We start from the raw sequence: 24,837 nt of genomic DNA, 5'->3' as shown, positions 1-24,837 counted from the left end.
GAACGAGCTCCCCATTGACATCAGGACAGCAGAAAGTCTCTACATCTTCCGTCGCAAACTAAAAACACATCTTTTTCGACTATACCTTGAATAAGGAAGGTAGAGCCGTAGTAGCACTTTAGTAGCACTTAAATGTCTCTTACTGATAGCACTTTGTAGTTTAACGTTATTGAATAAATTGTACTTGCTTGTTCTGAGTTTGGACTGATGGTTTAATGCACTTATTGTAAGTCGCTTTGGATAAAAGCGTCAGCTAAATGACATGTAATGTAATGTAAGAAAAAAGTGGAAAAGCTGTTAGCAGATTTCCATTGGAGCTACTGACTATCTCTCCTCATCCTTAAAACAGTCATTCCTTCATCTTTAAGTAACAAGCTTTAATAGAAATGATTCGGGTGATGTGACGTGCTCCCCAAGCCATATGGGACATCACAGGTCAGCTCTGTATTGTACATATCGGCTGTCCTGATAATATTGATCCTTTTCTTGCGCAGACATGTCTAGAGCCGCTCTCACACCGGACTAAAAACCAACTAACACCCACTAACATCTGGCTTCTTTCTGCAGTGGGAAGGGTTACAATAGGGATTCATTCCCGATGCCAATGACTCAGGATTTACAGTACTTAATCCATAATATACAAGCTAATTTTGGTGGAAAGGGGGTATACTGTATTTCTTGTTTTGACAACTCAGTGACAACTCATTTACCTGACGATATAGCTTGGTTCATGTTAATTGCCGTGTGTGTGTGCATAATAGCTGACATTACCCGGTGTGCCTCAAATGACAGCATTTTACTGACATTTGCAAGCTAACGAATGAACTAGCTAGCGACTAGCTAGCGTTCCTATCGGGCTTCTCTCTAAAGAGGCTAAAGAGACGACTCATTTTTAAACAGCATCTCCTTCATGAGATCATTCACTTTTGACATGGATTCAACTGCACTGTTACCTTGTAGGTCATTGTTGAGTGTGGGTTCACAAATGAGAACATTCTGTTTTTGTTGAACTGCACTAAAGAGATTACTACATGTAGCCTTCAAACTCGATGTCAGTGTTTGCACAAGTCGCATTTTCAGGAGAGCTAGCGACCGATCTTTATTGAGCTTCAGTTTGTTTTCACTCCAAATTAGTTTTGCATTACATTTCTTTGGTAATGATTACATAACCTGCGAAAGGTTATTTTTGGGGAGTTTTTCCTGATCCGATGTGAGGTCCTGGGACAGGGATGTCGTATGTGTACAGATTGTAAAGCCCTCTGAGGCAAATTTGTAATTTGTGATATTGGGCTATACAAAATAAACTGAATTGAATTGAATTTGAATACCAGAAACAGTATTTGAGTCGATGGTGTTTTTTCCATTCAGGTATTTGTATGTGCATATTGAAGTACCTACCGCCTGAGAAAAGCTGTATGGAATCTTTAAAATACAATTACATTTGTCGCTCAAAATTAGCTTGACGATTGAATGGAAACACGGCAAATACAAAAACTATATAGAGATAGAAGTCAAGAAACGCCTCAGGTTGTTGGACAAACATGAGCTGGTAACCGGACAGTTGTGTTGTTTGTTTCTCTACTAATTTAAGAGCTAGCACGGCTAATAAAAACTAGCCAACCGATGCCTTTGGTTGCCTATGTTGGTCACCTTGTATCTCGTAGTCATATACCCAAGCAAATGTAATGACATACTATTGACCTGTATGGTGTTCAATTATACTCAGACATATGCCAATCAAATAGCAAGCACAAGTATTAGATGTCTCTGGGGATATCACACTGCTGTCCAGTGTTTTGCTTTTGCATCAGCTTCCATTGAATTATAACTTTTATAACTTATAATTATAACTTTCCTGAAGGGTGCAAGTGGGACACTAACGGACGGTATCATGGTATTGATGGATTGTAGTTGGTATTACATGGACTTGTCATTTGTTCGACAATGTTTTTTCTTTTTATAGCATTTATTATTCATCAGTATGAATTCTTAACTTCTGCTTAGTCTGACCAAAAGGCATACACCTAACACTGAATCTAATTGAGCATTATTTCCTCAATGCTTTAATGAAGAATTTAAATGTCAAGCAACAATGAAGTGAAAGTATTTGATAAATTGGATAGTTAATGGTAGAGAAGCAGCAATGATTTGACAGAGAAACAGGAATGTAACAGTGGTAATAAAGGCCCCATAGTTATCATTATTATGTATTACTGTTTAGGGTGTATCTCAGTTTGATGAAGGCCTTTGATTTCACCTCCTACAGCACATTACGATCAGACCTGTAGTATGCGATGTAGCCTGACCTTTAGTACTTACTGAGCAGCAGATATGGCAGTAAATCTGTTAACGGGCTGCTCATGTATCTTAGTATTACACTTGGAGAGAGAGAGACAGGGAGAGAGACCAAGCTCCAAAACAACTGAAACCTACACTTCCCATAATGCATCTCATTTGGGTATTTTTTTGTTTCATGCCTAAACACTCAAATCTTTCGAATTTTGTTTGTTACACAATCGAATGTACACAACCCATACTGAGATAACCACAATGACATCATCATGACATCTTCATCAGTGTACATTCTCCTACTTTAGAAAGCTTGACAGAAGATATTATACAATAGTAGTATTGGCATAGTAGTGTGCCCCATTTAAATAGCATTGTTGAACTGTATTCACTGCAGTGTATGTGGACTGTCTTTACTACTACAGCACAGCGCCTCAGAGTGTATGATAATCCCCACACGTGTAGAACTTTAATAGCATTAGTGGCATAACAGATTGTAAAGCCCTCTGAGGCAAATTTGTAATTTGTGATATTGGGCTATACAAAATAAACTGAATTGAATTGAATTGAATAACAGTGATAAACATACGTTGTGTATTATCACATAAAAAGAGTGCAGAAACGTATCATATGACATTTAATCAGTCTCTGCAGAGGAGAAGTCATTTATCTCGCACCCCACATAGGAAGGTAAAAGGTCGAAGTCCGTTTCTGAAGTGTTCAAGGACGACGCGGCGGAGCTCACGAAGTGATGAAAGAACTCCGATGGGGTTCAGACCTGGCCCCGGTTTAAAATTACCTACTACACTTATGAAATCAATTCTGAAACCAACTCAGCAGCAGCAATGTGGAGAAGTTGATGTGCCTTTCGTCTCAAACCAGAAACTTGTCAGCACAATTAGTCTGGAGATGTGCCATGTTTTACTGTCATCAAGGCGAGATGTTTATATAGTTCTCAGTGTTACTGAAACTCAACCTTAGTCCTTAGTTGGAGAAAAAAAAGAACAGCCCCAACCAAGTATCATGCACTTTGTCCTGCTACTTAGCAGAAACATTGACGTGACCACACATCTCTAAACCTCAATGGACTCTTTGGTACAACAAAACGCTGTCAGTGAAAGAGTCTCAACAGCTGGTTTTTATGTACGTTTCATATTTAGTGAGAATTGTAGAAGTTGTCCTCCGGGCCACCACGTCAAGGATCAGAAACAGGCACACTCGGGATTTACCACTCCTGTATTTGCACACGGTGAAAGCGAGTAGGCGGTTGTAGAAAAGCCGTGAAGGAGAGGAGGGGGTACGCGAAGGAAGCATTCTGGGGGAAACTCCCAACTCATTTCAGGTTGAGAGCAGCGGCTCCAAATGGGAGGAATTTGCTTGTGCAAAAAAAGGCCGCGACAGCTGCTGTTTGGAATAGAGCGGTGCATTCACCGTCATCATTTCAAACTAATCGACTGTCCTGTTTGCCTCAGTATTTATCTCTCGTGCAGGTTTCTATATCTTTCGTTTTTTTTAGTTTTTTTTTTAAAGGAGCTTTTATGAAGAAAAAAAATCAAACTCAAATGTAGAGAGGATTATTACATCAAAGGTACCAACGGAGGCAATCTGCCTCGCGCCAATTCAACCGAAACTTCCTCTCGCAGCAGCCGTTAACCACAGTGTTCAAATGGGGGGCGTTTGAAGTCTACTGGGCGGCGTTGGTATTGTGCTGTCCTCCACTGTGCTGGCTTTTTGTCATACGAGGACCCGATGCCTCCCTGCTGTGGACCATGACTCATTTTAAAGGACTATACCCGTGGGGTTTCGTAGTCCATGTTCCATTTTAGTAAAGGGAGATTTCCATGTCCTTTTTTGGATTGTTTTTTTATTTATTGTAAAGCAGATATAAGAGCCATAAATAATGCGGAAGTATGAACATGTTTAGTCCACACAGCCCGTATTCAGAAACCTTTAAATGAGCCGCCGGGACTTCCGTGAGGTTGTGATGTCACAACTATTCAGTCGCCGGTAGAAGTGCCACTATACTCTGTTCAGTTGACACACATAATGGAGCTTAGTAAACTAAGCTTGAGTCTCTGGCTGATGCAGAGGAGCGGAAAATGCCGACCAATAAGAGCAAACTGGGCTTCTTTTTTCACTAGGGGGGGTCATATATATATATATATATATATATATATATATATATATATATATATATATATATATGTATGTATGTATATGTATACTCACAGGTATATTTAAACAGACAGTATGAGAACTATTGTGTTTTGTTGAACATTAATGTATGAAAGTGTGTGCTTGTGTCCTTTAAAGTTGCTCAAGGCCAATGTGTGTTTTCTCTCCCTGACCACCACTTATTTCTGATCATGTCGCTTCACTGCAAGTATCAGTTCTATACAGATACTTTGTTGTAGTTTTTTTTTTTTTAGAAAGAGCTGAAACTCTTACCTTTTGTAACGTTTTGGTGGTATAAGCTGAAACAATTAGTCGTTTCACAAAATGAATGGTGAGTTTGCAGTGATGCAGTGATCATTCTGTAACTTTGTGTAAAAAAATAAAAGCATACTTGATGTCACTGATGAAACTCAACTAATTTATATTTATCTTTAAAGCAAACTTTTGTTGTATTCCTTCTCCCGTTATTGAGAGAGTCCGTTTGTCTGTTACTTGCTTCCGTCCGGCCGCTCTAACGAAAGCCATATATAAGGAACAGGTCATTTCTTTAAACCTCCACCTGTACTGATTTCTTAGGTCAAAGGTCACTGCGACTTCAATCGGGTGGCAGTTCTTGCGACATCTCAACTAGCCTTGAGTGAACCATATTCACATTTGGCACAGACATTCACTTGCATTCAAGGATGAACTGATTGGAATTTGAACGATCAAGATTACATGTCGACTTTGGCCATAACTCAAAAATTCATATGCCCAATTATGACAATTGGCCATATGAATTTAGCATTTTTTCCGAAAAGGATCAAATGCTAAAGTGATGCCGTTTTGGAGAGGCGGAACTGGGGAGGCGGTACTTCTCGTTTATACTGCAGGGGAGTGGAGAGAGTTAGAACAAATGTCCACATGTTTTGGAAAAAACAGGGTCCTTTAAGGTCACATTCCTCGACAATAAAAAAGGTTTCTCGTGTTGTTTCAGCTGTGTTGAGGTGGATGAAGATGACGCTCCAAATATCGACATATATCACTGCCCAAACTGCGAGAAGTCCCAAGGCAAATCCACACGTAAGTAGCGAATGAAATGTTGCGAATGAAACGGTGACAGATGTGAAACACCTGCCGTGGCGAAGTGAGCACTTCACTACTTCCTCAACTTACTGTCACGTGATATAAAACTCTAAGCACACATCAAACCGTTTTAAGTATAACATGATTTTTCTTTTGTCTGAGTTTGAAACACAATTATTTGTCTTTTTTTTCTATCTGTGTCGTGTTGCATTCTAAGTGTTTTTTTGTTAAAATGTCTGCTCCTCAGTGAAAAAGAAAAAGAACTGGAGTAAACATGACACGGGGCAAAGCACAGACATCAAGGCTGTTCAGAATGGCAGTCAGGTGTTCATAAAGGAGCTGCGCAGCAGGACCTTTCCAAGGTAAAGACACTGCAGACACATGAAGACACCCCCACTGTTTTTTGTTGTACTCCTCCTCGGTGAACTGTCCAACTTTTAACACATGCTGAAATCTTGTGAGATCAGGTGGTAAGCCCTCTATTACAATTGACCTAACTACCCGGGATCACCTTTTTAATGCATCCAAATATAACCACATTCAATGATTCGTTATGATGGTTTGGCCTCTTGTCAATATTATTCCTCACATTAGTAATAACGCCACTAGGGGGCACTGTCTAATAACGTTTTAAAGTTCTGCCTTCAGTTGCTGGCTCTGTAATCAGCCCATTGCATTTGTTCCACTGGTGAAAACCCTTAACACACTCCCTCTGCGTGGGTTCCAGTGCTGACGATGTGGTGGTGAAGCTGAGCGGCGGTCAGCTGACCATGGACTACCTGGAGGAGGGCGGCTTCAACGAGCCAATCCTGGTGCAGAAGAAGGACGGCCTGGGCATGTCCCTGCCTGCTCCCACCTTCTACATCAGCGATGTGGAGAACTATGTTGGTAAGGACCGCGGTGACCACGGTTACCACAACTACTGCTGCTATTACTCTTCTTTGTACTGCGTAACTATCTAACTACTACTACTACTACAACTGTTACTGCTACGAGGCGTTGACATCACTGCTGCTGATACTGCTACTACTGCAGTACTACCACTACTGCACTATAACTACTACTAGTGCTCATACTATTACTACTACTGCTGCTGGTGCACTACTGCTTCTACTGCCTCTGTTACTGCAATAATCAGCTCTTTTAAAAACACAATAACACAGTTATATTAGCAGAAATCACAAAAAAAGAAAAAGACAATTGAAAAAATAAAACCTGTACTTACAAACTCTCTTGTCCGTGTAAACGGCCTGCAGTTTGGTCTCGTTACTGTTGGGCTCAGCTGTAAAAGTTTTTCAGAGGATGTGGTACTTGCAAACTTCTTTTTTTTTGGCAACATTTTTAACGAGATACTACAATATTACGATTTTAAGCTTATATTTGGTTGCTTTTCCGAAATGAAGAGTTTTGTCACAAAATTATACATTCATGGACCATTGGGAATTTGAAAATTCGACGATAGATTCTGTGTTTCTGGCTCTGATACATTTTTGGTGTTTAAAAAAACTAAACAACAACATGCTTTTCGAACCTGCCAGCTGGTTGTGGGGATCACAGGGTTAACTAATACTATCACTGCAACTACTGCTACTATTACCACAGCAACTGTTACTATTATTATTACAGGAATAAGTGATATGAGTAAAATCATTACTACTACTACTACTTATACTAACAACACTACTGATACTGTGATAACTACTAATATGGTTTCTTATTCTACGACTACTACTGCTGCCACTTCTAATTAATAGTCATTACTTGTACAGCAAAACTGGAGCTAGTACTACTGTGGCCACTACTAGTGCTGTACACTACTATTGCACTACCACTACAACTACTGTTGCTACAACCGTTGTACTGCTAGCACTGTACTAGTACATCTACTACAATTACTGCTGTACTCACAGTATTAGGTGCTGTATTATTATATTAACAACTTTTACTACTTTACTTTACTACTACTCCAGTATAACTAATACTGCCATAAATACACAACTAATGATGCTATACTACTATTATTATGAATATCTTCATTTACAAAGCAGGTCAAAGTTATTTTGGGCAGTGCTTTCAAAATAAGAGAATGAGCAATAGAAGAGGGAACATCATCTTTTAATTAAGTAATTTCTTTATTATACGTTTTTAGTTTTTTAGTTTTTCTGTTACTATAAAAGTATTCTATATATTTGAAAGAGGGGAAACAAACACTGTGCTATACTACTTTCTTATCAGTAGGGGGCGCATGTATCCTATATTTTCTTTGTGCACTGTTGCTCAGTGATGAGATCACTTGTTACACATCAATAGCACACTGCTGCTGCAGACATATTTTGTTCACCAGTTTCCTGTTTACTTGTAGGCGGTTAGTGTTTCTCCAGCTTGTTTTACCGAGTCCCTCCGTCCGTGTCCCCAGGTCCCGATGTCGGCGTGGACGTCGTTGACGTCACCAAACAATCAGACAGCAAGATGAAGCTCAAGGAGTTTGTCGACTATTACTACAGTACAAACAGAAAGAAAGTGTTAAACGTCATCAACCTGGAGTTCTCTGACGCAAGGTAAGGCTCTCTGATGGTGATGTTTGAAACGGAGTCCGATTTGAGTGTGTGAAGACGGCAGTCTGGAAATCCCCCGGTACTGATTGACTTGTTGTGTTTTTCTGGGACAGGATGAACTCAATAGTGGAGAGTCCGCAGATCGTGCGGCGGTTGTCTTGGGTGGGAAACTACTGGCCCGACGACGCTCTGCTCGGGAAGCCAAAAGTCACCAAATACTGTCTCATCTGTGTCAAAGACAGCTACACAGACTTCCACATTGAGTGCGGCGGCGCCTCCGCCTGGTACCACGTCCTGAAGGTCTGTGACACTTATGGTCGGATGTGATCAGAAATATTAGTTTATAGTAGGGCTGTGTATTGGCAAGGATCTGGCGATACAACGCTTATTGTGATACCGGGGTTTATGATCCTATATATCGTGATATTGCATAAATTGCAATTTCAAAAAATGTAATTTAGGAGAACTGTCAAAGTAAAAGGAGCACACCACCATATGCATGAAATCTGAGTTACAAAATGTCTTATTTTTTTATGCATTTATCACTGTCCCTGTAGCATCCAACATCAAAGCATGCACTTTCTGTGCAATCTGAACAAAGGAATGAACAATTGTCCATCAGTAAAAGAAAATAGAATAAGAGTGCTTTAGGTACACAAATAAAGTAAAAACATTTTTTTTAACAAACTGTTTAATTATTCAAGAAAAATCAACGTGTTTGATAATCGCTACATTATCACGCAACAACATATCAGTATTTCCCTAGTTTATACAACTGGTTTAATTTCAAGACGTAATGTGGAATTCATTCAACTCCATCTCATACAATGATGATGCTGATTGTGCCAGATAACGTGACGGTGTCTGTGTTTGCAGGGGGAAAAGATCTTCTTCCTCATCAAGCCCACCTCCGCCAACCTATCTCTGTACGAGCGCTGGAGGTCATCGTCCAATCACAGCGAGATGTTCTTCGCCGACCAGGTGGACAAGTGTTACAAATGCAGTCTGAAGCAAGGCCAGACGCTGTTCATCCCATCAGGTCAGAGGCGCACCGCGACTGGGAGAACACCCAGTAATGTAGAATAGATGATACTGCCACTGCAACCCTGCGTCCGTTATAACAGACCAATCGGAACGGTTTGCAATTGTAATGGAGATCCCAAAAAGTCCAAACATAGTGTGGTATGTGTGTACAAAATGGCAGAGAAAACATTTACAATATGTCCATTGGATTTGAGAGAATGTTTAGCTCTTAACAAAATAACTGATTTCTCAGAATTGAATCATCATTCAAGTCGTTTTTTCAAGCAAAAGAAATGCTAAACATACTTCCAGCTTTCTTTTCAGTTTTTGTAAACCACTGTAAATGGATATCTTTCGGTTTTAGACTGTTGCTCATGCACAGTTATTATTCTAAAGACTCCACTTTGGAAATGTATTCACTATATTTTGTATTCACTACACTTTTAGACACAAAGTAATTCATTAAAAACAGTACGGAGAGATAAAAGTGAGTATTTTTTACTTCAAATACTTTACTTCTCTGGTCTAATTTGTAGATGGTGTATTTTCACAATTATTCATTCATAATTCATACTGAACAAAATGGAAACGACATGCATTTTTTTGGGGGGGGGATTTATGAAAATATTAAGGTGTGGGATATATGGATACAATTATTCATCACATTACATGATATGTTATGTCAAAGTAGTAATATACTGTACGTTGTAAAAATCAGGTGAGATTTTCTTTATGGATAAAATAGACAATAGCAACAAATATCGCAAACAAATGGCAATTGACACATCTGACTAATCAAAGTACGACATGTACAAGAAGTGCTGCTCGTGGATTCACAGCTTCATCCTCATTAGTCCAACACAGCCAGGGATATTAAAGGGAGAGCTCTCCCAGTGTAAAGGCTGTGGAATCTCTGACGATCGCCGTCCCATCCTGTACATCACCATGTGTTCCCATGTGGGACACGTAATAAATCAATGAATCCATCAAAAACTATAATGTTGGTTGTCCCTCTTTTGGCCACTGGTTGAAACATGGTTTAGCCCATCTGGGAAATGTTTTTGAGAATTAATTCAAAGGAAGAGAAATGTATTCTGCACTCTGGATTCTTAATCTTTTCAGTTTTTTAAAAATTTAATTTATTTACTTAATTTTTAACTTAACAGTACTTTTAAACTTTTTGTTTAGATTTTTATTAATTTCCAATTGATAATTTTTTTTATTATTATTGTCATTATTCATAATAATATTATTAACACTGCCATATGTTCAATTTAGGGGAAGTTCTGTGTTAAAAATGTGTTAAAAGTATAAAATCAATGATAAGAATATGTACTAGTGTAAAAGTATGTTTACTGGTATAGAACTATGTAGTGGGTAAGGGAAATATTGCATTAATGAATATATCTCTATTATTTACAGTCACTGGGTTTAATTTAATTTTGGTTGTTGAAATGTGATCGGCTCCTCAGGTTGGATCAATGCAATACTGACTCCGGTCGACTGCCTGGCGTTCTCGGGACACTTCATCCACAATCTGAGTGTGGAGATGCAGATGAGGTTTGGACACCTGTCTTAACACACATCTTTTATGCTGTGTTTCTTTTTTCTCTCTTTTTATTTCATTCTATGAACCCGATTCTCCGTTCAGGACTTTGTTTTTAGCTCCAGATTCCATCCATCTGTTTATGAATCCTCCACGTTTGGAAAATACCTTGTGAATTGCATAGTTTGTTGCAGTAAACCTGTTGGTACCTCGTGACAATGTTTAGCTGAAACATCTCGGTTTATTCCTCCTCAGAGCGTATGAAATCGAAAAGCGGCTAAAGGTCAGAACTCTCAACCCCTTCCCCAACTACGAAACGGCGTGCTGGTATGTGGGACGACATCTCCTCGAACGATTCAAAGGTAAACTCTTAAATCAGTCACATGTATTTGTGGATTCTTTTTTTAATGATTTTTTTAATTTGTGGTATTTCAATGTAAACGTAAATCCTCTTTTAACTCGCGCTGCCACAGAAGAATGCGTGAAAGCAGAGAAAGCACAAACAATGTCAGAACTATGCCTGCATGTCTGCTGCACAGATGAGGAGACGGATGCTCTTAATATTATTTCAGTCATTAAATCGGGGAAATCGCAGAGTTCACAGATGATTAGCTTCAAACGGTTTGGCCCAGCTAGAATCACTTGCTCCATTACAAGCCTGTGTTTAAACTCCCCTCAGCTGGCTCGGGCCAATCTGTTTATGTTTCCACTGTTCTCTGTGCATGTGCATGCGTGTTAGAGCCAGATTGCTGTTGTGTGCGATGCACACTCACCCACAATAGAACGTTATTTCATCTTCACTTCGAGGTCAGCTCATTCAGCGCAGGGGGTTATGTTGTTATGAATAATTTCCTGTTTTTTTCGTAAATTTACTTCAGTTGATGGAGCTACTATGTTTGGTGCTTTTAAACTGTAAATAAAGAGGAAATACACATCTGCATGAAAGCTGAATTTGCATAATTTCACATACATTTTTTGACGATTAAATAGTCAATTTAAAGGTATTATTTGTAACATGTTACTAGTGTTTTATACAGCTTTCAAAACAAATGTCTTTTGGTGGATTTTGGGAGACAAAACATACTTTTATGTCTACGGTGTGGTGGGGAAAGGTGCGATCTATGGGTGTGCTAAACGCTGAAATAATTGTCAACCATTTTGTCAAAAATAGTGTATCAGTAAGTGCATACATGTGTGCGTTAATGAACATGCAACACACTTAAGGCTCTGGGTTTGGGGTCACCCTGAGCTAGCTTAATTTGAAAGGGGCATACGTAATTCACATTAACTGAGATATTAATTTGGAGTACATTACAAACAGGCATGTTTTAATTACAAACACGCATGTTTGTAATGTACTTTCCACAAAAAATGAATGGCAAACTCCTGAGAGTGTCTTTACGTGCAACATGTGAAGCTAACAAGCCAGGTATGGTGAGCACAGACACCGATACTTGCTAATTAGTACTAATATATATAAAATAAAATAATACAAGAATTTTACTTTTTAATTTTAAAAATTTTAATTTTTACAACAAAAAAACCTGGAGCACAGGCTTGGACGCCCTGTTAGCCAAGCTAACAGCTAGCATGTGACTGCACCCACCTGTCGCTCAGAGCTGCCAGGCCCTAAATTATGAACAACTTTAAGCCTTGATAAAGCTTAAACAGGTGAACTATTTAAAGATTTTTTTTTGTACCCGGCTGAAAACATGTTTATTTCTGCTGTAAAGTTGGCCATTTTAACATGGACGTCTATGGGAATTGACTCTTTTGGAGCCAAACTCAACTGGCTGTATGAGGAACTGCATTTTGGCAAAACCACATGCATAGTGTACACTTTCTAATAGAAGTATATTGCATAGTATACTGTGTATTTCTTTAAATAAGCTTTATTTCACACAGGAAAACATACTTATTGTAGTCTCATATGACATTTTAGTAATGGAGCTGATCCAGATTGAGTGAGTGAGCAGGGAGATCTTGATTGTCTAGCTCAAGCACTTACATGTCACTGTGTATGTTTGGGTGCTCTAGCAGGACAATTTGTCCAGTCACCCGGTTGACAGAACAACTTCACTTGGCGTCTCTCCGTCAGCTCGTTCAGTTACATCTTGTAAATCTCTTGAGTGCTGTGAGCATGTATATAACTTAATGGGCTTGACTTTTTCAAAGTTCAAAAGTCCGGATTCATTTAGTGTTAACGTTTGCATTCTTCCTGCAGGTTTACACAAAGCAAATAAGCAGCCAGCCCCATACCTGATACATGGTGCCAAAATCATCAATGGAGCTTTCAGGGCTTGGACTAAAAAACAGGTTTGGACACGTTGTGTTGCGTTTGTGTTGTGTGTCAGCCCTCCATCGAAGCGGCTATAAAAATCAATGACAGGTTTGTTTGTTTTCCTCGGAACAGGCGCTCTTGGAACATGAAGACGAGCTTCCAGAGAACATGAAACCATCACAGCTCATCAAGGATCTTGCCAAAGAGATCAGACTGTCGGAGGTAATATGATTTTATTTTTGTCAACATAATCAACAGCTTTCTCAAAGTTACAGGTAGTTTTTTACACTTCGGTGGGAAGAGAGGGCCTTTTGAATTCTTAGATCAAGATGTTGGCCAACATGCAACATGAGAGTCCCTCAATCACTACTGTTAAGAATGCAACAACTGCATCCATCCATCTGGGGATATTCATGGTCCCCAATGATTCTGATGCCTTTTATTGTAGCACCAAAGTCAAGTAAAAAACATTTATTGATATGGGTCCATGCAGGGGTTAAAGTGGGATTTGTCACTAACATCACATAATCCATGTAGTTTTTAAGAACATTCGCATCACTGAGACTGAAATGGTTCCTGACTGTTATCTCAACACTACTTAAAGTCAAGGAAGTTGTTCTGTTGTGAGGTCTGTTGTTGGACACTAATTTAACACCATAACTGAAATTGGGAAAATAAGACAAACAGAGGTGTCTTAAATTAAGTATTGATTAATCAAATAAAATAAATAATGTCTTTATTAATTAATTAATAACATTTGTATGTATTTTATTTTTTTTAACTAATTGGCCAATTAACTAGTTCAGTGGTAGTGCAGTGGGGCTTCAATTGTCTCAGTTGGGGTTTGATTGCCGATGACAAAACTATAGCTCACTTCACAATTCCGTGCTTTTATTTCTAGAATGCAACAAAAGCCATTAAGAGTGAGCCCAGCATTAAGGTACCGGTGGAGGAGTCCCCGTCCACCCACTCTGAGCCTGAAGAGCCCGTTTCCCCGGCCCACGTCCCCTCACCCAGCAGAGAGAAGGCCAGAAAGAAAGCTACCAAACCCCCCAAGCCTCCCAAGCCTCCCAAACCCCCGAAGATGCCCAAGGCCCCCAAGCCTCCAAAGGTTCCCAAGGTCAAGGAAGGAGGGAAGAAGAAAGCGAAGAAAGTAAAAGAGTCGTCGCCGCCTCCTAAACCCTCCAGCTTCGCTGCACTTGAGTCCCATGCAAAAGACATCTTGAGCAAAATGGACCAGCCGAAAAAGACAAAGGTGAGCGCACAGCAACATTAACGGAAAAATGAAATCGTCCTTGTTTTGTGGAACGATTATTTGTATCCATAGGTTTCATTTAACGTGAGCCATTTTGCAAGTTCAAGCATTTGAACTTGCAAAATGAAGCCACCCATAGCCGCTTTCTGCCTGTTAATCACTGCGTCTTTCTTCAGGCTGTAAAGAACGTCCTGAGTATATCGGAGAAGGAAATGTCAAAGCAGAACAACATGGAGAAGTTTGACATCAGAGAGCAGAATAAAAACAAGACTGAAGCGAAATGGAAGTATAAGGTAAGAGCGTTTCAGCCGAGTCAATGTTAATGGCAATGGCAGCTTGTTACAGGCCAAAGTAAATAATATCACAATCCTTCACATGTTCAAATAAACCTTTGGTAAAGACGACTCAAACACTTGTTAAGGTGACGAGCCTCGCGGCTGAGCAGAAGAAAAGGAACAATATAAAGTCGGATCATCCAGAAGTGATTTGCATACTTCACTTCAAAGCAATCAGCAACAATAATGATGTCGCCCCGGAGTAGCACATTTGAGGCCTGCAGCTCATCAAGAGCTGCTCCAGAAAAATCCACAATCCCAGAGTTTATCTAATGGAATTAGGCCACGTCCATATCCTCTGCCTTCCATCTAAGTATTTACATATGCCTTCATCTTTGTTGTATTGCTGAACAACAAGGGGAGGCTTTTTGGGAGCGTCATTTTTGTGTCGTTGTTGTAAAACGGAAGACCTCGCAGGGCTTTTGGTTTCGTGGGAAAATTCAATGCCGGACTGCTGTGGTATGCTCCATCCAACTGCTCCTTCACATCAGGCCAAGCACTCGCAAATGGAGCTGGAGAACCCTGTGAGATGTTTACCAAAATCACCAGGGGGCCACATCGTCGCTCGTGATCGCCGTCCAATCACGTAAAAGTGTTCACAGCTTCCCTGCAGCGTGTGCAGGGCAGTTAAGGCCGATGTCGCCGTCGGTTACAAAGACCGCACAAGACAAACGTTAACTGTCGGCTTCAGGTTACGCGGTGGCGTCGCATGCCTTTTAGTTTGGAAAGGAATATTGGTAAAATGCATATTCTTGGGTTTCAGTTAATTACACAGTCGGCTCGGTGGTGATTTTCTTTCATGGCACCGGCGTTGCATTCCTTTTTTTCGTAAATTTGGTTTACTTTAAATTGGGTCAGAAAATGTCACAAGAGAATATCAACTGTGGGGATTTACATCATGATGATTTCAGTCTTTTTTTAAATTATTAATAGAAATGGTTTTATTTTATTGTTTGTTTATAGAAAGTTACTGATGATACATTTTGTATCATTGAATTTTTTTGTCCAATAACAGACGTTAAAATGACATCACTTGAGGTGTAAAGTAAACAACTAAAATATATCACCATTACATTAAGAACATATTATATGTCTTCTGAAAATGTTATGTTTAGATATTGAAATGAGGCATTATCTTATCAAATATGTGGCAATTTGCATACATTTCTAGAACAGAAATCTGAACATTGGATAAAGTCAGAGGTGCTGAAGGGGAGATTTCTGGCTCAGAGTCTGAGAACAAACTTATTTAGAGAAAACGGCCTTTAAAGGTATATTTTGTTAAATTGAAGAGGGTTAAAAAAAAAAGATCACCATGAAACCTCCCCAGTTGATTACTGACATTAAGACAATACGTTTTTTGTTAATGTTCTTTTTAAATATGCAAATGAGGCATTATCTCATGGTAACTTTTGGTGAATTTAAGAGAAATCGACAGACGAAAGCCGACAAAGCAGTAAAAGTGCATGAAAAACCATGTTTTTGTCTGAAGTGTCGCGCCTTAAGTGAATCTTTAAACGTGGATCTTTTGATTCTCGTCACTATAAATGCTGTGATGCGTGTGCTCCTCTGACATTGTTCCTTCTTTGACTATACAGAATAGTAAACCAGATTCCTTGCTGAAAATGGAGGAGGAGTGCAAGTTTGACAGGACACCGCTGTCGGGCAATAAAGACAGATTCAGCTTCACCATGTCGCACAAGAAGACACTCGGGTAAGTATGATAGGCTGTGATTTGCCGTAGGAACGTTTGGCAGACTAGTTCTCCGGAGAGAAGGGCGCGTTAACTGTCTCATGTGGTGCGTTATGGTGATTATAAAGCTATGTGCTATGTGATCAGCACCAGAGCCATTAGAGCCAAGTCAAGGACTTCTCACGGCGAGTGCCCGACTGAGCCTCGCTTCAACTCACTCATTGTCCTGTGGTTTTCCCTTTCAGCTCCAAGACACTGAAACCTCAGACCAACTCAAGTGTTTTTGGATCATTACAAAACCTAAAAGAGGACAAATCCAAGCCGGTGAGAGACGAGTACGAGTACGTCTCCGACGAGGGGGAGCTGAAGATTGACGAATTCCCCATCAGGCGGAAAAAGAACACCATCAAGAGAGATCTGTCCTGTGAGTATTACGTGTCGTGTTTCAGTTTATTTAAACTATCGTCTCGGGCTGGGTATAAACCTCAACACAAATAGTATAGACTTGTTTGTTCTTTGATCTGATATTTCCTGATTAAAATGAGGGAATTCATTTTTCTTCTTTTCTTTTACTGAAGCATTAAGCATGGATGTATAAAAAAGTGTTAAACATCCGTTCACTGAATGGGATTGCTGTTGTGCTCATTGGTTGTTTATTTTCACTGTTGGAGAAATAAATTGACCAATCAAAGCTTTGTAGGCAGAATGATGAGTTCCTACACAGCTAGCTAGCTACGGAGCTACACCCACGACAAATGGGAAATTGTCGCAGCCGTACAGGTTGTTACGGAAATAGCAACTCCTAAATCGACATGATTCCGTGATCAGCGTGAAAAGCAGCTCCTAGCATTGTCTACCGTAGCTTCACACAGCACACGTATATTTGTGAACATTTGTGATTTGCAAAATCGGGCAATCAAAATTGACTTTAACAAATCAGAATGAATAAACTGAATTTAAATAGAATGTCAGTCTAATTATTGGACTACATTTAAACGTATTTAATTCTACCAAAAATATATATAGCTGGTTTTTTTTTGTTTTTTTAAAGGTCCAATGTGGGATTTGGGGGAATCTACTGTACAAGCAGAAATTTAAAATGATAACTATGTTTTCATTATTTCACAATTGTAACATTGTCGTCGCCTTCGCCTTAGTCAGCGTTCGGTTGGACTTCTTTCCACCCTCTCTTTGTCACTTCTGGTTGCAAATAAACAAGATGGCGACAGCTATAAACCAAGATGTCCGCAACCAAAATGCCAAAATCATAGTCCACAAAACTATGGGTGATGTCACGGTGACTACCGTTTTTACCTGAAGGCCGCCGTAGTTCTCAACCGCACTCGTGAAACCGCGGTAACATAAGGCGCAAAGTGCAAAACCGTGGTAACGGCAACCGCTGCAAATTTCGTTGCTTCCTAAGTAGTGTTTTTACGGAAAGGATGGTCCCTTAGCGAGGCGAAGGTCCACAACCACAACACCTCCCCGGCGTTGCACTCTGCGGTAGATGTTAGGGAGGAGTGAGCAGGGGGGTTTCACTTAGTTCAGCCTGCTCCCACGCTCCTCCACTAAATCCTACACGCTGGTCCTTTATGTATTGCTTTGTCATGAGTACCGAAGATCGGGTATAGTATTAGCACTGATGCCTAGCAAGGCTATTAATAATGAAAACATAGAATTTTAAATCAATAACTTTTGTTTTAGCTATTGCTTATTGGTGAATGTATTTTCTTCCAGTTTTGTCAGACATCAAAGAACCCATTCAGCCAGCCAAGAAACCAAAGTTCCAACCCTCGGTGACCAAGGTACGTACCACATGACACTTAGACTACCCTTTCTACATGAAGAGACTGTTCAGTGATGAAACGGAGGACAGCTCCGCCCACTCATGAGCTCTAACACTTTACATCTGAACTTATGTCATAAACAATCGTGTTTTAGAAGATGTTATGCACAAGAACATACTGCAAAACACCTTTAAAAAAAAAAACAACAACCAAAAAAACTATTGTAAAAAGTGAATTCTAGGTGAATCAGAAGAAGAAGCTCCCTCAGCTGTGGACCGCCACATACTGAAGAAGGAATTACCTGTGGCATGTCTGGGGGAAGAAGAAGAAACAGACTCTTATCAGATGCTATTGGGTTAACTAGTGAGAGGTTACTGAAAATCAGAACACGGTCTTATAGTTTACTTCAGATCCTCTGGGGTCTCACAAGCCTCAGATTTATTGTGAATTTATAATTTGTGGTCGATCTAATGACACAAGGCCCTGTAGCAGCTGTATTGTTACCCGTTTTGTCTACATTTGTCAAAATTGACATGGTGCAAATTTCTAAATACATTTGTGTGAAACTAAATAACCAAAAAATAAGTGTCGGTCGGGGTCTACAGCTAACTTTTGCCCCTAAGGCCTGGGTAATTTTGGTCACGGTCACATAACAAACAATAAAACTGCAGGAAAATCAGGCGACAACCTTGTGTTCTGTCACGTGAAGCCACTGTAGATGTGATTTAAACTTGCATCCTCTCTAATGTCTATCAGGGGGCGACTCGTCTGTTTGAAGAGAAGTCTATGAGAAAATGACTCTACTTCTCAATTTTTATTCCCTCAGTAAACACTGCAAACATGAGTTTATGGTCTCAATCTCTAGTTTCAAGTCTTCTTCAATACAGCATGTTCATTTAGTATATTATGGTCCATTTAGATTCAAATAGACCATAAAGCAATCCTTTAGGGCTACCGGTTATCGTTCCGGTGACTACTTCCACTTCATGTGTACGGTCTATGAAAGAAAACATTAGATGTTGATACACAGGGACCCCAAACAGAAAAATCCCATTCAAAACAGGAACGTTGTCTGCAAATGCCTTTGTCTCTCATGTGTTCTCTCGCATTGTTCTTCTCTTCTACCACTTTGTCCCAAAAGCAGACTGTGGACTCCTCAGACGAAGAGACTCTGCACATAGACACGGAGGCCAAGTCTGAGGCCAAGTCTGAGGCCAAGCCTGAGGCGAAGAGTCGCAACTCTAAGGTCAAGAAAAAGGGCGGCAGCGCTGCAGGGATTCTCGACCTCCTGCAGGCGAGCAAGCAAGTGGGAGGGATTGACTACAGCGCCAACAGGTAGACTGCCCCCCCCATGATGTCACTCGGTTCCTTCAGCACCAATCTAAACACACTTTGGGTTGCGGCACATGCACAGCGTTGCTCTCTGAATGGCCCCCGCGGGGCCCTTTTTTTCTTTTCCCCTCTCAGCAAATTAATTTTAGAGTCCAAAATGGACCGACTGACAAACGGCACGCTCAAAGGCGATGTAATCGGATGAAAAAGCTGAATTTTATAACTTTGATCCGAGCTGAAAGATCGACGTTTGGTTCATTACGCCGTAATCTATCAAAGGCTGCCTTGCTCCAGGCTCTTCCCTTTGCCTCCTGCTTATTTGATGTCGGGTTCGGCTCTTGATGGTCTATTTCCACCACATTGAAAGCTACAAATGAGCAGTGATAGAAAGAGAGAAACATTGGCTGAAATGATGTTCATTTCTCAAATTGTTTGGCGGGGCTTTGAAGAGGGAGCGTGGTGAGTGCGGGAAGTGAAGCTGCTTCGCTTCGTTGTCGCAGCTCAGCAGCGAACAACTTAATAGGTGTGGGAAGATATTTCCGCACCTGCTTCTTAAACTAATCACACGTCCTTGGAGTTTTGCGCTACAATTTCCAAATGCTAACGACGCTCTATAGCACAACTGCTGACTTCAAAGCCTTTCTTTTCACTCTACACCTCTTGTCAGCATGCCGACTGCTGTGTAATGGCTGTGTTGTTGTGTATTTTTTATTGACGTACTTACAGTCAGCCACCTGCATCTCCCAGCACACAGGAGGCCATTCAGGGCATGCTGTCCATGGCCAACCTGTCGTCTTCAGACAGCTTGCAGCAGCCGTGGAGCAACAGCCAGTCCAAGAACAACAGCCAGTCCAAGAGCAACTCGCACGGCGCGCAGGCCGGCAAGAAGGCCGGCGGCAACAGCAAGCGGCCCACCAAGCGGCTCCCGAAGAAACCCAGGAAGAGCAGCAGCATCGAGAGTCTGGACTACGACGACGACCAGGACCACATGGACGCGTGCTTCAAGGACTCCGACTACGGTGAGCACCAGAAGCCAACTCATTCCTCATTTTTCTGTTTGAGTAGCATTTGTATTTATTATTAAGGACCGGAGCTCGCCGTGGACAGGCCAGTGTCACGGGGTTACTTCTTCAAGCGATCTAATGAGAAAATAATTATCTGCCACGCCCGATTGTCACCGCTGCCAGCAGGTGCTGTTAAAAACAGATTGACCCTTGATGGATCAACATGTGGGCCTTTAGTTCTAAATTTGGCCTTGAACTTTTCATCAGGAGAAGATGATAGGGTTTGTGTTTATTTTTCATGCCTCCTTTACCAAATCTGCCCTTTAGTGTTGTTCCAGTTTGTGAAAAGTTCGAAACGTTTTCTTCGTGAGCCCCATCCAAACACAGCTCAATGGTTCCTCCCAGCTTGTTAATAAGCCATTAAAGAGTTGCGAATTGTTATTTTACATGCTTTTTGAACTTCTAATTAGCGTCTAATTAGTTGCTCGTAGCACGAACATTCCCTAGCTGTTAATCTTGATTATCCAATTATCCGATATTAAATGTCTTGGATGGAATTTTGGCTGTGAGCAGGCAGAGGGAAGGGGCGAGTCAACAGCTGTCTCACAGCTGTACCGCATGCTGTCAATGGAAACTTTTAGATGCACGGAAAGCAGAAATAAGTGCACTTGAGTCATAGTCTATGCTTTACATATGTGACAATTGTAATCGGTTGCATCTTTACGATTTTAGTTTACCCCTCATTGGAGTCCGAAGAGGACAATCCCGTTTTCAAATCCAGATCGAAAAAACGGAAAAGCAGTGACGACACTCCGTACAGCCCGACAGGTAAATACACCTGCCTTTGTAATGTGAGTGTTACACTTTACAGACTTAGGGAGTAAATGTTTTCTAAACCTTTACGTGGATGTCGTCACAGCCCGCGTGGGACCCTCGGTTCCTCGTCAGGAGCGGCCGGCGAGAGACGGAGCCCGAGTGGCTGCCATTGAAACGGGTCTGGCTGCAGCCGCAGCAAAGCTTTCTCATCAGGTATGTCATGACACTGTTTCCACATCGTGATAGTGAGTGTACCTGTCGCTGTGCCCAACAAAAGAAAGTATCTGTCCTCAGGAGGAGCAGCAGAAAACTAAGAAGAAGAAGAAAAGCACCAAAAAGAAGGCAATAGTAGTCGAAGAGCCCCCGAAAATCTCTCAGGACAGTAGCTCGCCGGAGCACAATCTGGACTCCCAAGATGGCAGCCTGACGGACCACGAGTTCAACACTGGAACAGTCAAGTCGCCGGGGGGGGCGCAGCCCATGGCGCCGGGGGTTTTTCTTAGCCAGAGGCGACCGTCGATGTCTTCTCCCAACAACAGCACCAACACAACTAGCACCAACAGCAGCAGCGCGGCGAAGGGGGATCGCGCCGTGTCAGCAGACGCCAAAGGTGAGTCGTAAAGAAAGCTGGTTAGACTGCTTCCACTTGGGGCGGATGGGAATCCAAACCTTTTATTATTTATTGAATCATCTGTGCTGTTGTCAACTCCTGGAATACATGATTGGTTGCTCTATTATTAATGAAGAAGCATTACATCACTTTTTTCAACATGTAATATATTTTTTTGCCAAAGTATAATGAAGTATTACTTGGGATCAAATGGAGCGGCTCTTTTAAGGAAAAATATTTATTCCCCTTATTTTCCCTATAAAATGACATTCTTCTTCGGAAATCACAGGCTCGTAAAATGAAGCACTACTTGAATGGAATGGGTAATAAACTGTATGGTTTAGCAGCTGCTGCCTTTTACGCATGCAAAGCATATTCATCCTGCTAGACAGTTATATGAACTGCAGATGTGTAAATGATTGGATGCAGAAAACACAACCCGTCGGATAAATGCACCTTTCAAGGTTTCCAAGGTACCCTGAGAACGCCTCTGATCCTGAACTAAATGTGCATGGACTGACTAAAGCATTTAATGAATGCATTTCAACATTACGTATTTGTATTCATAATCAAACATGAAATGAGCTAAAATAACAACATTTCTCTTAATTAAAAGGAATATTAACTCATCTGTGATAATGATCGACCTCAACATAGAGGGATTAGGGGTTAAAGGTACCATGGTAACAATGTTATTAAGAGGTGCATACGCGCAATTCTACCAATTTTGACGTTATTCCACTGAGCGACAGTTGGTTGCACTATTGAGCTAATTAACAAACCAATGCTCCAGTATGAAGGCAATGAAGAAGAATCCAAACTAGCAAGCTCCTAAAAATGACATTCCCATCAAACAAAACGCTGTCAGTTACATCTCGATGGAACATATTTTCTCCCGGATTACATTTGTTTTTGTCATATCGCATATATATTTTTGATCATGAGAGTGGATGGGTCGGTCAAAACAAGGACATTCACCCACGAGGACGCTGTTTGCGTCCCGTATAAGGTCAACGCTGACTTATTTTCATTTACGCCCGTGAATTCAATACATAACAAATAGAGGTGTAGAAAATATCAATGCACTTATATCGCAACACTATGCCGTGTGATGTCGCTCTCAAAAAACACATTTATTTTTCAATTTAAAGATTTGTGGCAATGTGGTTAATATTCCGATTGCATAAAAAAGTAAACTTATTTTACTCTGCCTTTTTTGCAGATGACGATGTATTCTTAATGAAAAAAATTAACCTTGCATATAGTATCGCAATATATTGACTCGTAACCCCTGTATTATGATACTTATCGTACCGTCAGATTCTTGCCAATACAAACGTACATTATCTACCTTTTAAGCCAAACAATGATGTTTTTCTAAACATAACCAAGTAGATTAGTTGCGTTTTTGTTTAGTTTTAATTTCAACGCCACGCATCTGTTTATTTGCCTGGAAACCAACTGCAGATGGAGAAAATATGTTTCCCTCAAAAATGTAATTGACAATGCAGGTAAGTTTTATGGGAACGTCATTTTGTGGGAGATGGGGTTTGTAGACGCATGTAGGGCGCATGTAGACAAGGCAAGTTTAAATTATTTTGCATCATATAGAAGCAATGATTTAATAATTAAAAAAACATTTGTAAGTTAGGACTGCAGCAGGAACACTAACACTCTTTTCTTGTTCTCTTCGCAGCTAAGCGGCTAAAGAAAGGCATGGCGACCGCCAAACAGAGACTTGGAAAGATTTTAAAGATCCATCGAAATGGAAAGCTCCTCTTGTAGCATGCAGCAGACTGCTGTCGGACTGGGAATTCATGAGCGGGGTCCCATCCCAACCTCACCGTTCACTGATTTAAAGCCAATAATGGAGAAAAAAACAGCATAACAAAACATCAAGAAAATCATGCATTTTTCAATTTCTAAGAAGAACATCACTCAAATAGGTTTTTGCCTCTACTTTTACTTTATAACTTTCAGATATTAAAGTGTACAGAACCTACTATAAATATTTTTTAAGAGAACATGTCTCATTTTACTACAGCTGTCAGTTTATCAGGGGTCGCTAAACATGAAGTAGAAGTACATTGCAGTCATTCCAAGATTTTTGAAAGTATCCCTTGCATGTATTCAGTTGCATGCTCCGCTTGGGTCAGGGTTGGGGGATTTTACACAATAATTCCTACTATATGGATGCAGCTTATCATTGCCACGTTGGATGATCGACTGGTTGACACGGGAATAAAAAAATTAAAATAAAAACACCTTCCCTCCCAGCCAAGATTGTCTGTGTGCATCGCTGAGCGCGCTTTTTGTTGTTTACTGAAGTCAACTTGAGCATTTGTCTCTTTGCGTTAACACTTGGCTTTGCAGAGCACTATCAGCGCCGATATTTATTTATTCATGTTGAGTTCATAGATAGGAAGTGAGACTTGGAGGAACAACTGTAAAGCACAAAGTGAATCGCCAGGCTAACATAGGACTGAATGTGTTTGGGACATGACCGGTATCGGACGCGTGACACTACGTGGGACATGTGGCCAATGATAAGCCTCATCCATGTCAGGTCTGCAGTTACATGGGGATACTTTCTCTCTTCCTTTGCTTTCACAGGCAGCACCGACCACCTCGACTCACCTCTGCGTTTCTACGTCTTCACACAGTACAGTATATAGAATGTAGCTTGTATATAGCCTTTTAAATTACTACTTTTTGTATCCTTTTCCCTTAAGGCTTAATTCTACATTTTTACCGTTTTATGAATATATATATATATATATATATATATATACTGTAATATATATATATATATATATATATATATATACTGTACTATATATATAGTCTATATATATATAGTATAGTCCTGATTTTTCAACTTTTGTTATAGTCTTTTTTTTTTAAACAGCAGAGATTCATTCTTTTTATTTTTTTTCGTTCAATTTAAAAGGTGTTGCCTGGAAACCAACTGAAGAAATAATACATTTTATTGTCATATGGCCTTACATACACAAAGCTAATTGTATTGTGATTCTGTTTGAACAAGAGACGGAGCTTTGAGGGGAAAAAAT

The 24,837-nt window shown here is 40.4% G+C and overlaps 1 protein-coding gene across 4 annotated transcripts in view; it reads left to right on the top strand.

Annotated features, from left to right (window-relative positions):
* phf2 (PHD finger protein 2) overlaps positions 1-24,042 on the top strand; it is a 29,714-nt gene extending 5,672 nt beyond the window's left edge. Inside the window, exons 2-22 of one of the 4 annotated variants that reach the window (XM_034532389.1) lie at positions 5,441-5,526; positions 5,777-5,891; positions 6,257-6,417; positions 7,946-8,087; positions 8,198-8,384; positions 8,961-9,123; positions 10,580-10,667; positions 10,909-11,015; positions 12,878-12,969; positions 13,067-13,156; positions 13,836-14,189; positions 14,366-14,482; positions 16,123-16,238; positions 16,463-16,641; positions 17,955-18,022; positions 19,149-19,339; positions 20,084-20,355; positions 21,073-21,168; positions 21,260-21,369; positions 21,451-21,766; positions 23,463-24,042. In XM_034532389.1, the coding sequence (XP_034388280.1) occupies positions 5,441-5,526; positions 5,777-5,891; positions 6,257-6,417; positions 7,946-8,087; positions 8,198-8,384; positions 8,961-9,123; positions 10,580-10,667; positions 10,909-11,015; positions 12,878-12,969; positions 13,067-13,156; positions 13,836-14,189; positions 14,366-14,482; positions 16,123-16,238; positions 16,463-16,641; positions 17,955-18,022; positions 19,149-19,339; positions 20,084-20,355; positions 21,073-21,168; positions 21,260-21,369; positions 21,451-21,766; positions 23,463-23,551 (3,139 nt within the window). In that variant the 3' untranslated portion in view covers positions 23,552-24,042. Of the gene's footprint in view, positions 1-5,440; positions 5,527-5,776; positions 5,892-6,256; positions 6,418-7,945; positions 8,088-8,197; positions 8,385-8,960; positions 9,124-10,579; positions 10,668-10,908; positions 11,016-12,877; positions 12,970-13,066; positions 13,157-13,835; positions 14,190-14,365; positions 14,483-16,122; positions 16,239-16,462; positions 16,642-17,954; positions 18,023-19,145; positions 19,340-20,062; positions 20,356-21,072; positions 21,169-21,259; positions 21,370-21,450; positions 21,767-23,462 lie in introns of all 4 variants that reach the window. The other 3 variants (XM_034532387.1, XM_034532388.1, XM_034532386.1) reach the window with 3 other exon arrangements.
* Positions 24,043-24,837: the final 795 nt, after the last annotated feature.

Source organism: Cyclopterus lumpus, chromosome 5 (genome assembly GCF_009769545.1).
Source record: "Cyclopterus lumpus isolate fCycLum1 chromosome 5, fCycLum1.pri, whole genome shotgun sequence".
Lineage (NCBI taxonomy): Eukaryota > Metazoa > Chordata > Actinopteri > Perciformes > Cyclopteridae > Cyclopterus > Cyclopterus lumpus.
This window is presented reverse-complemented; position numbering and strand designations above follow the sequence as displayed.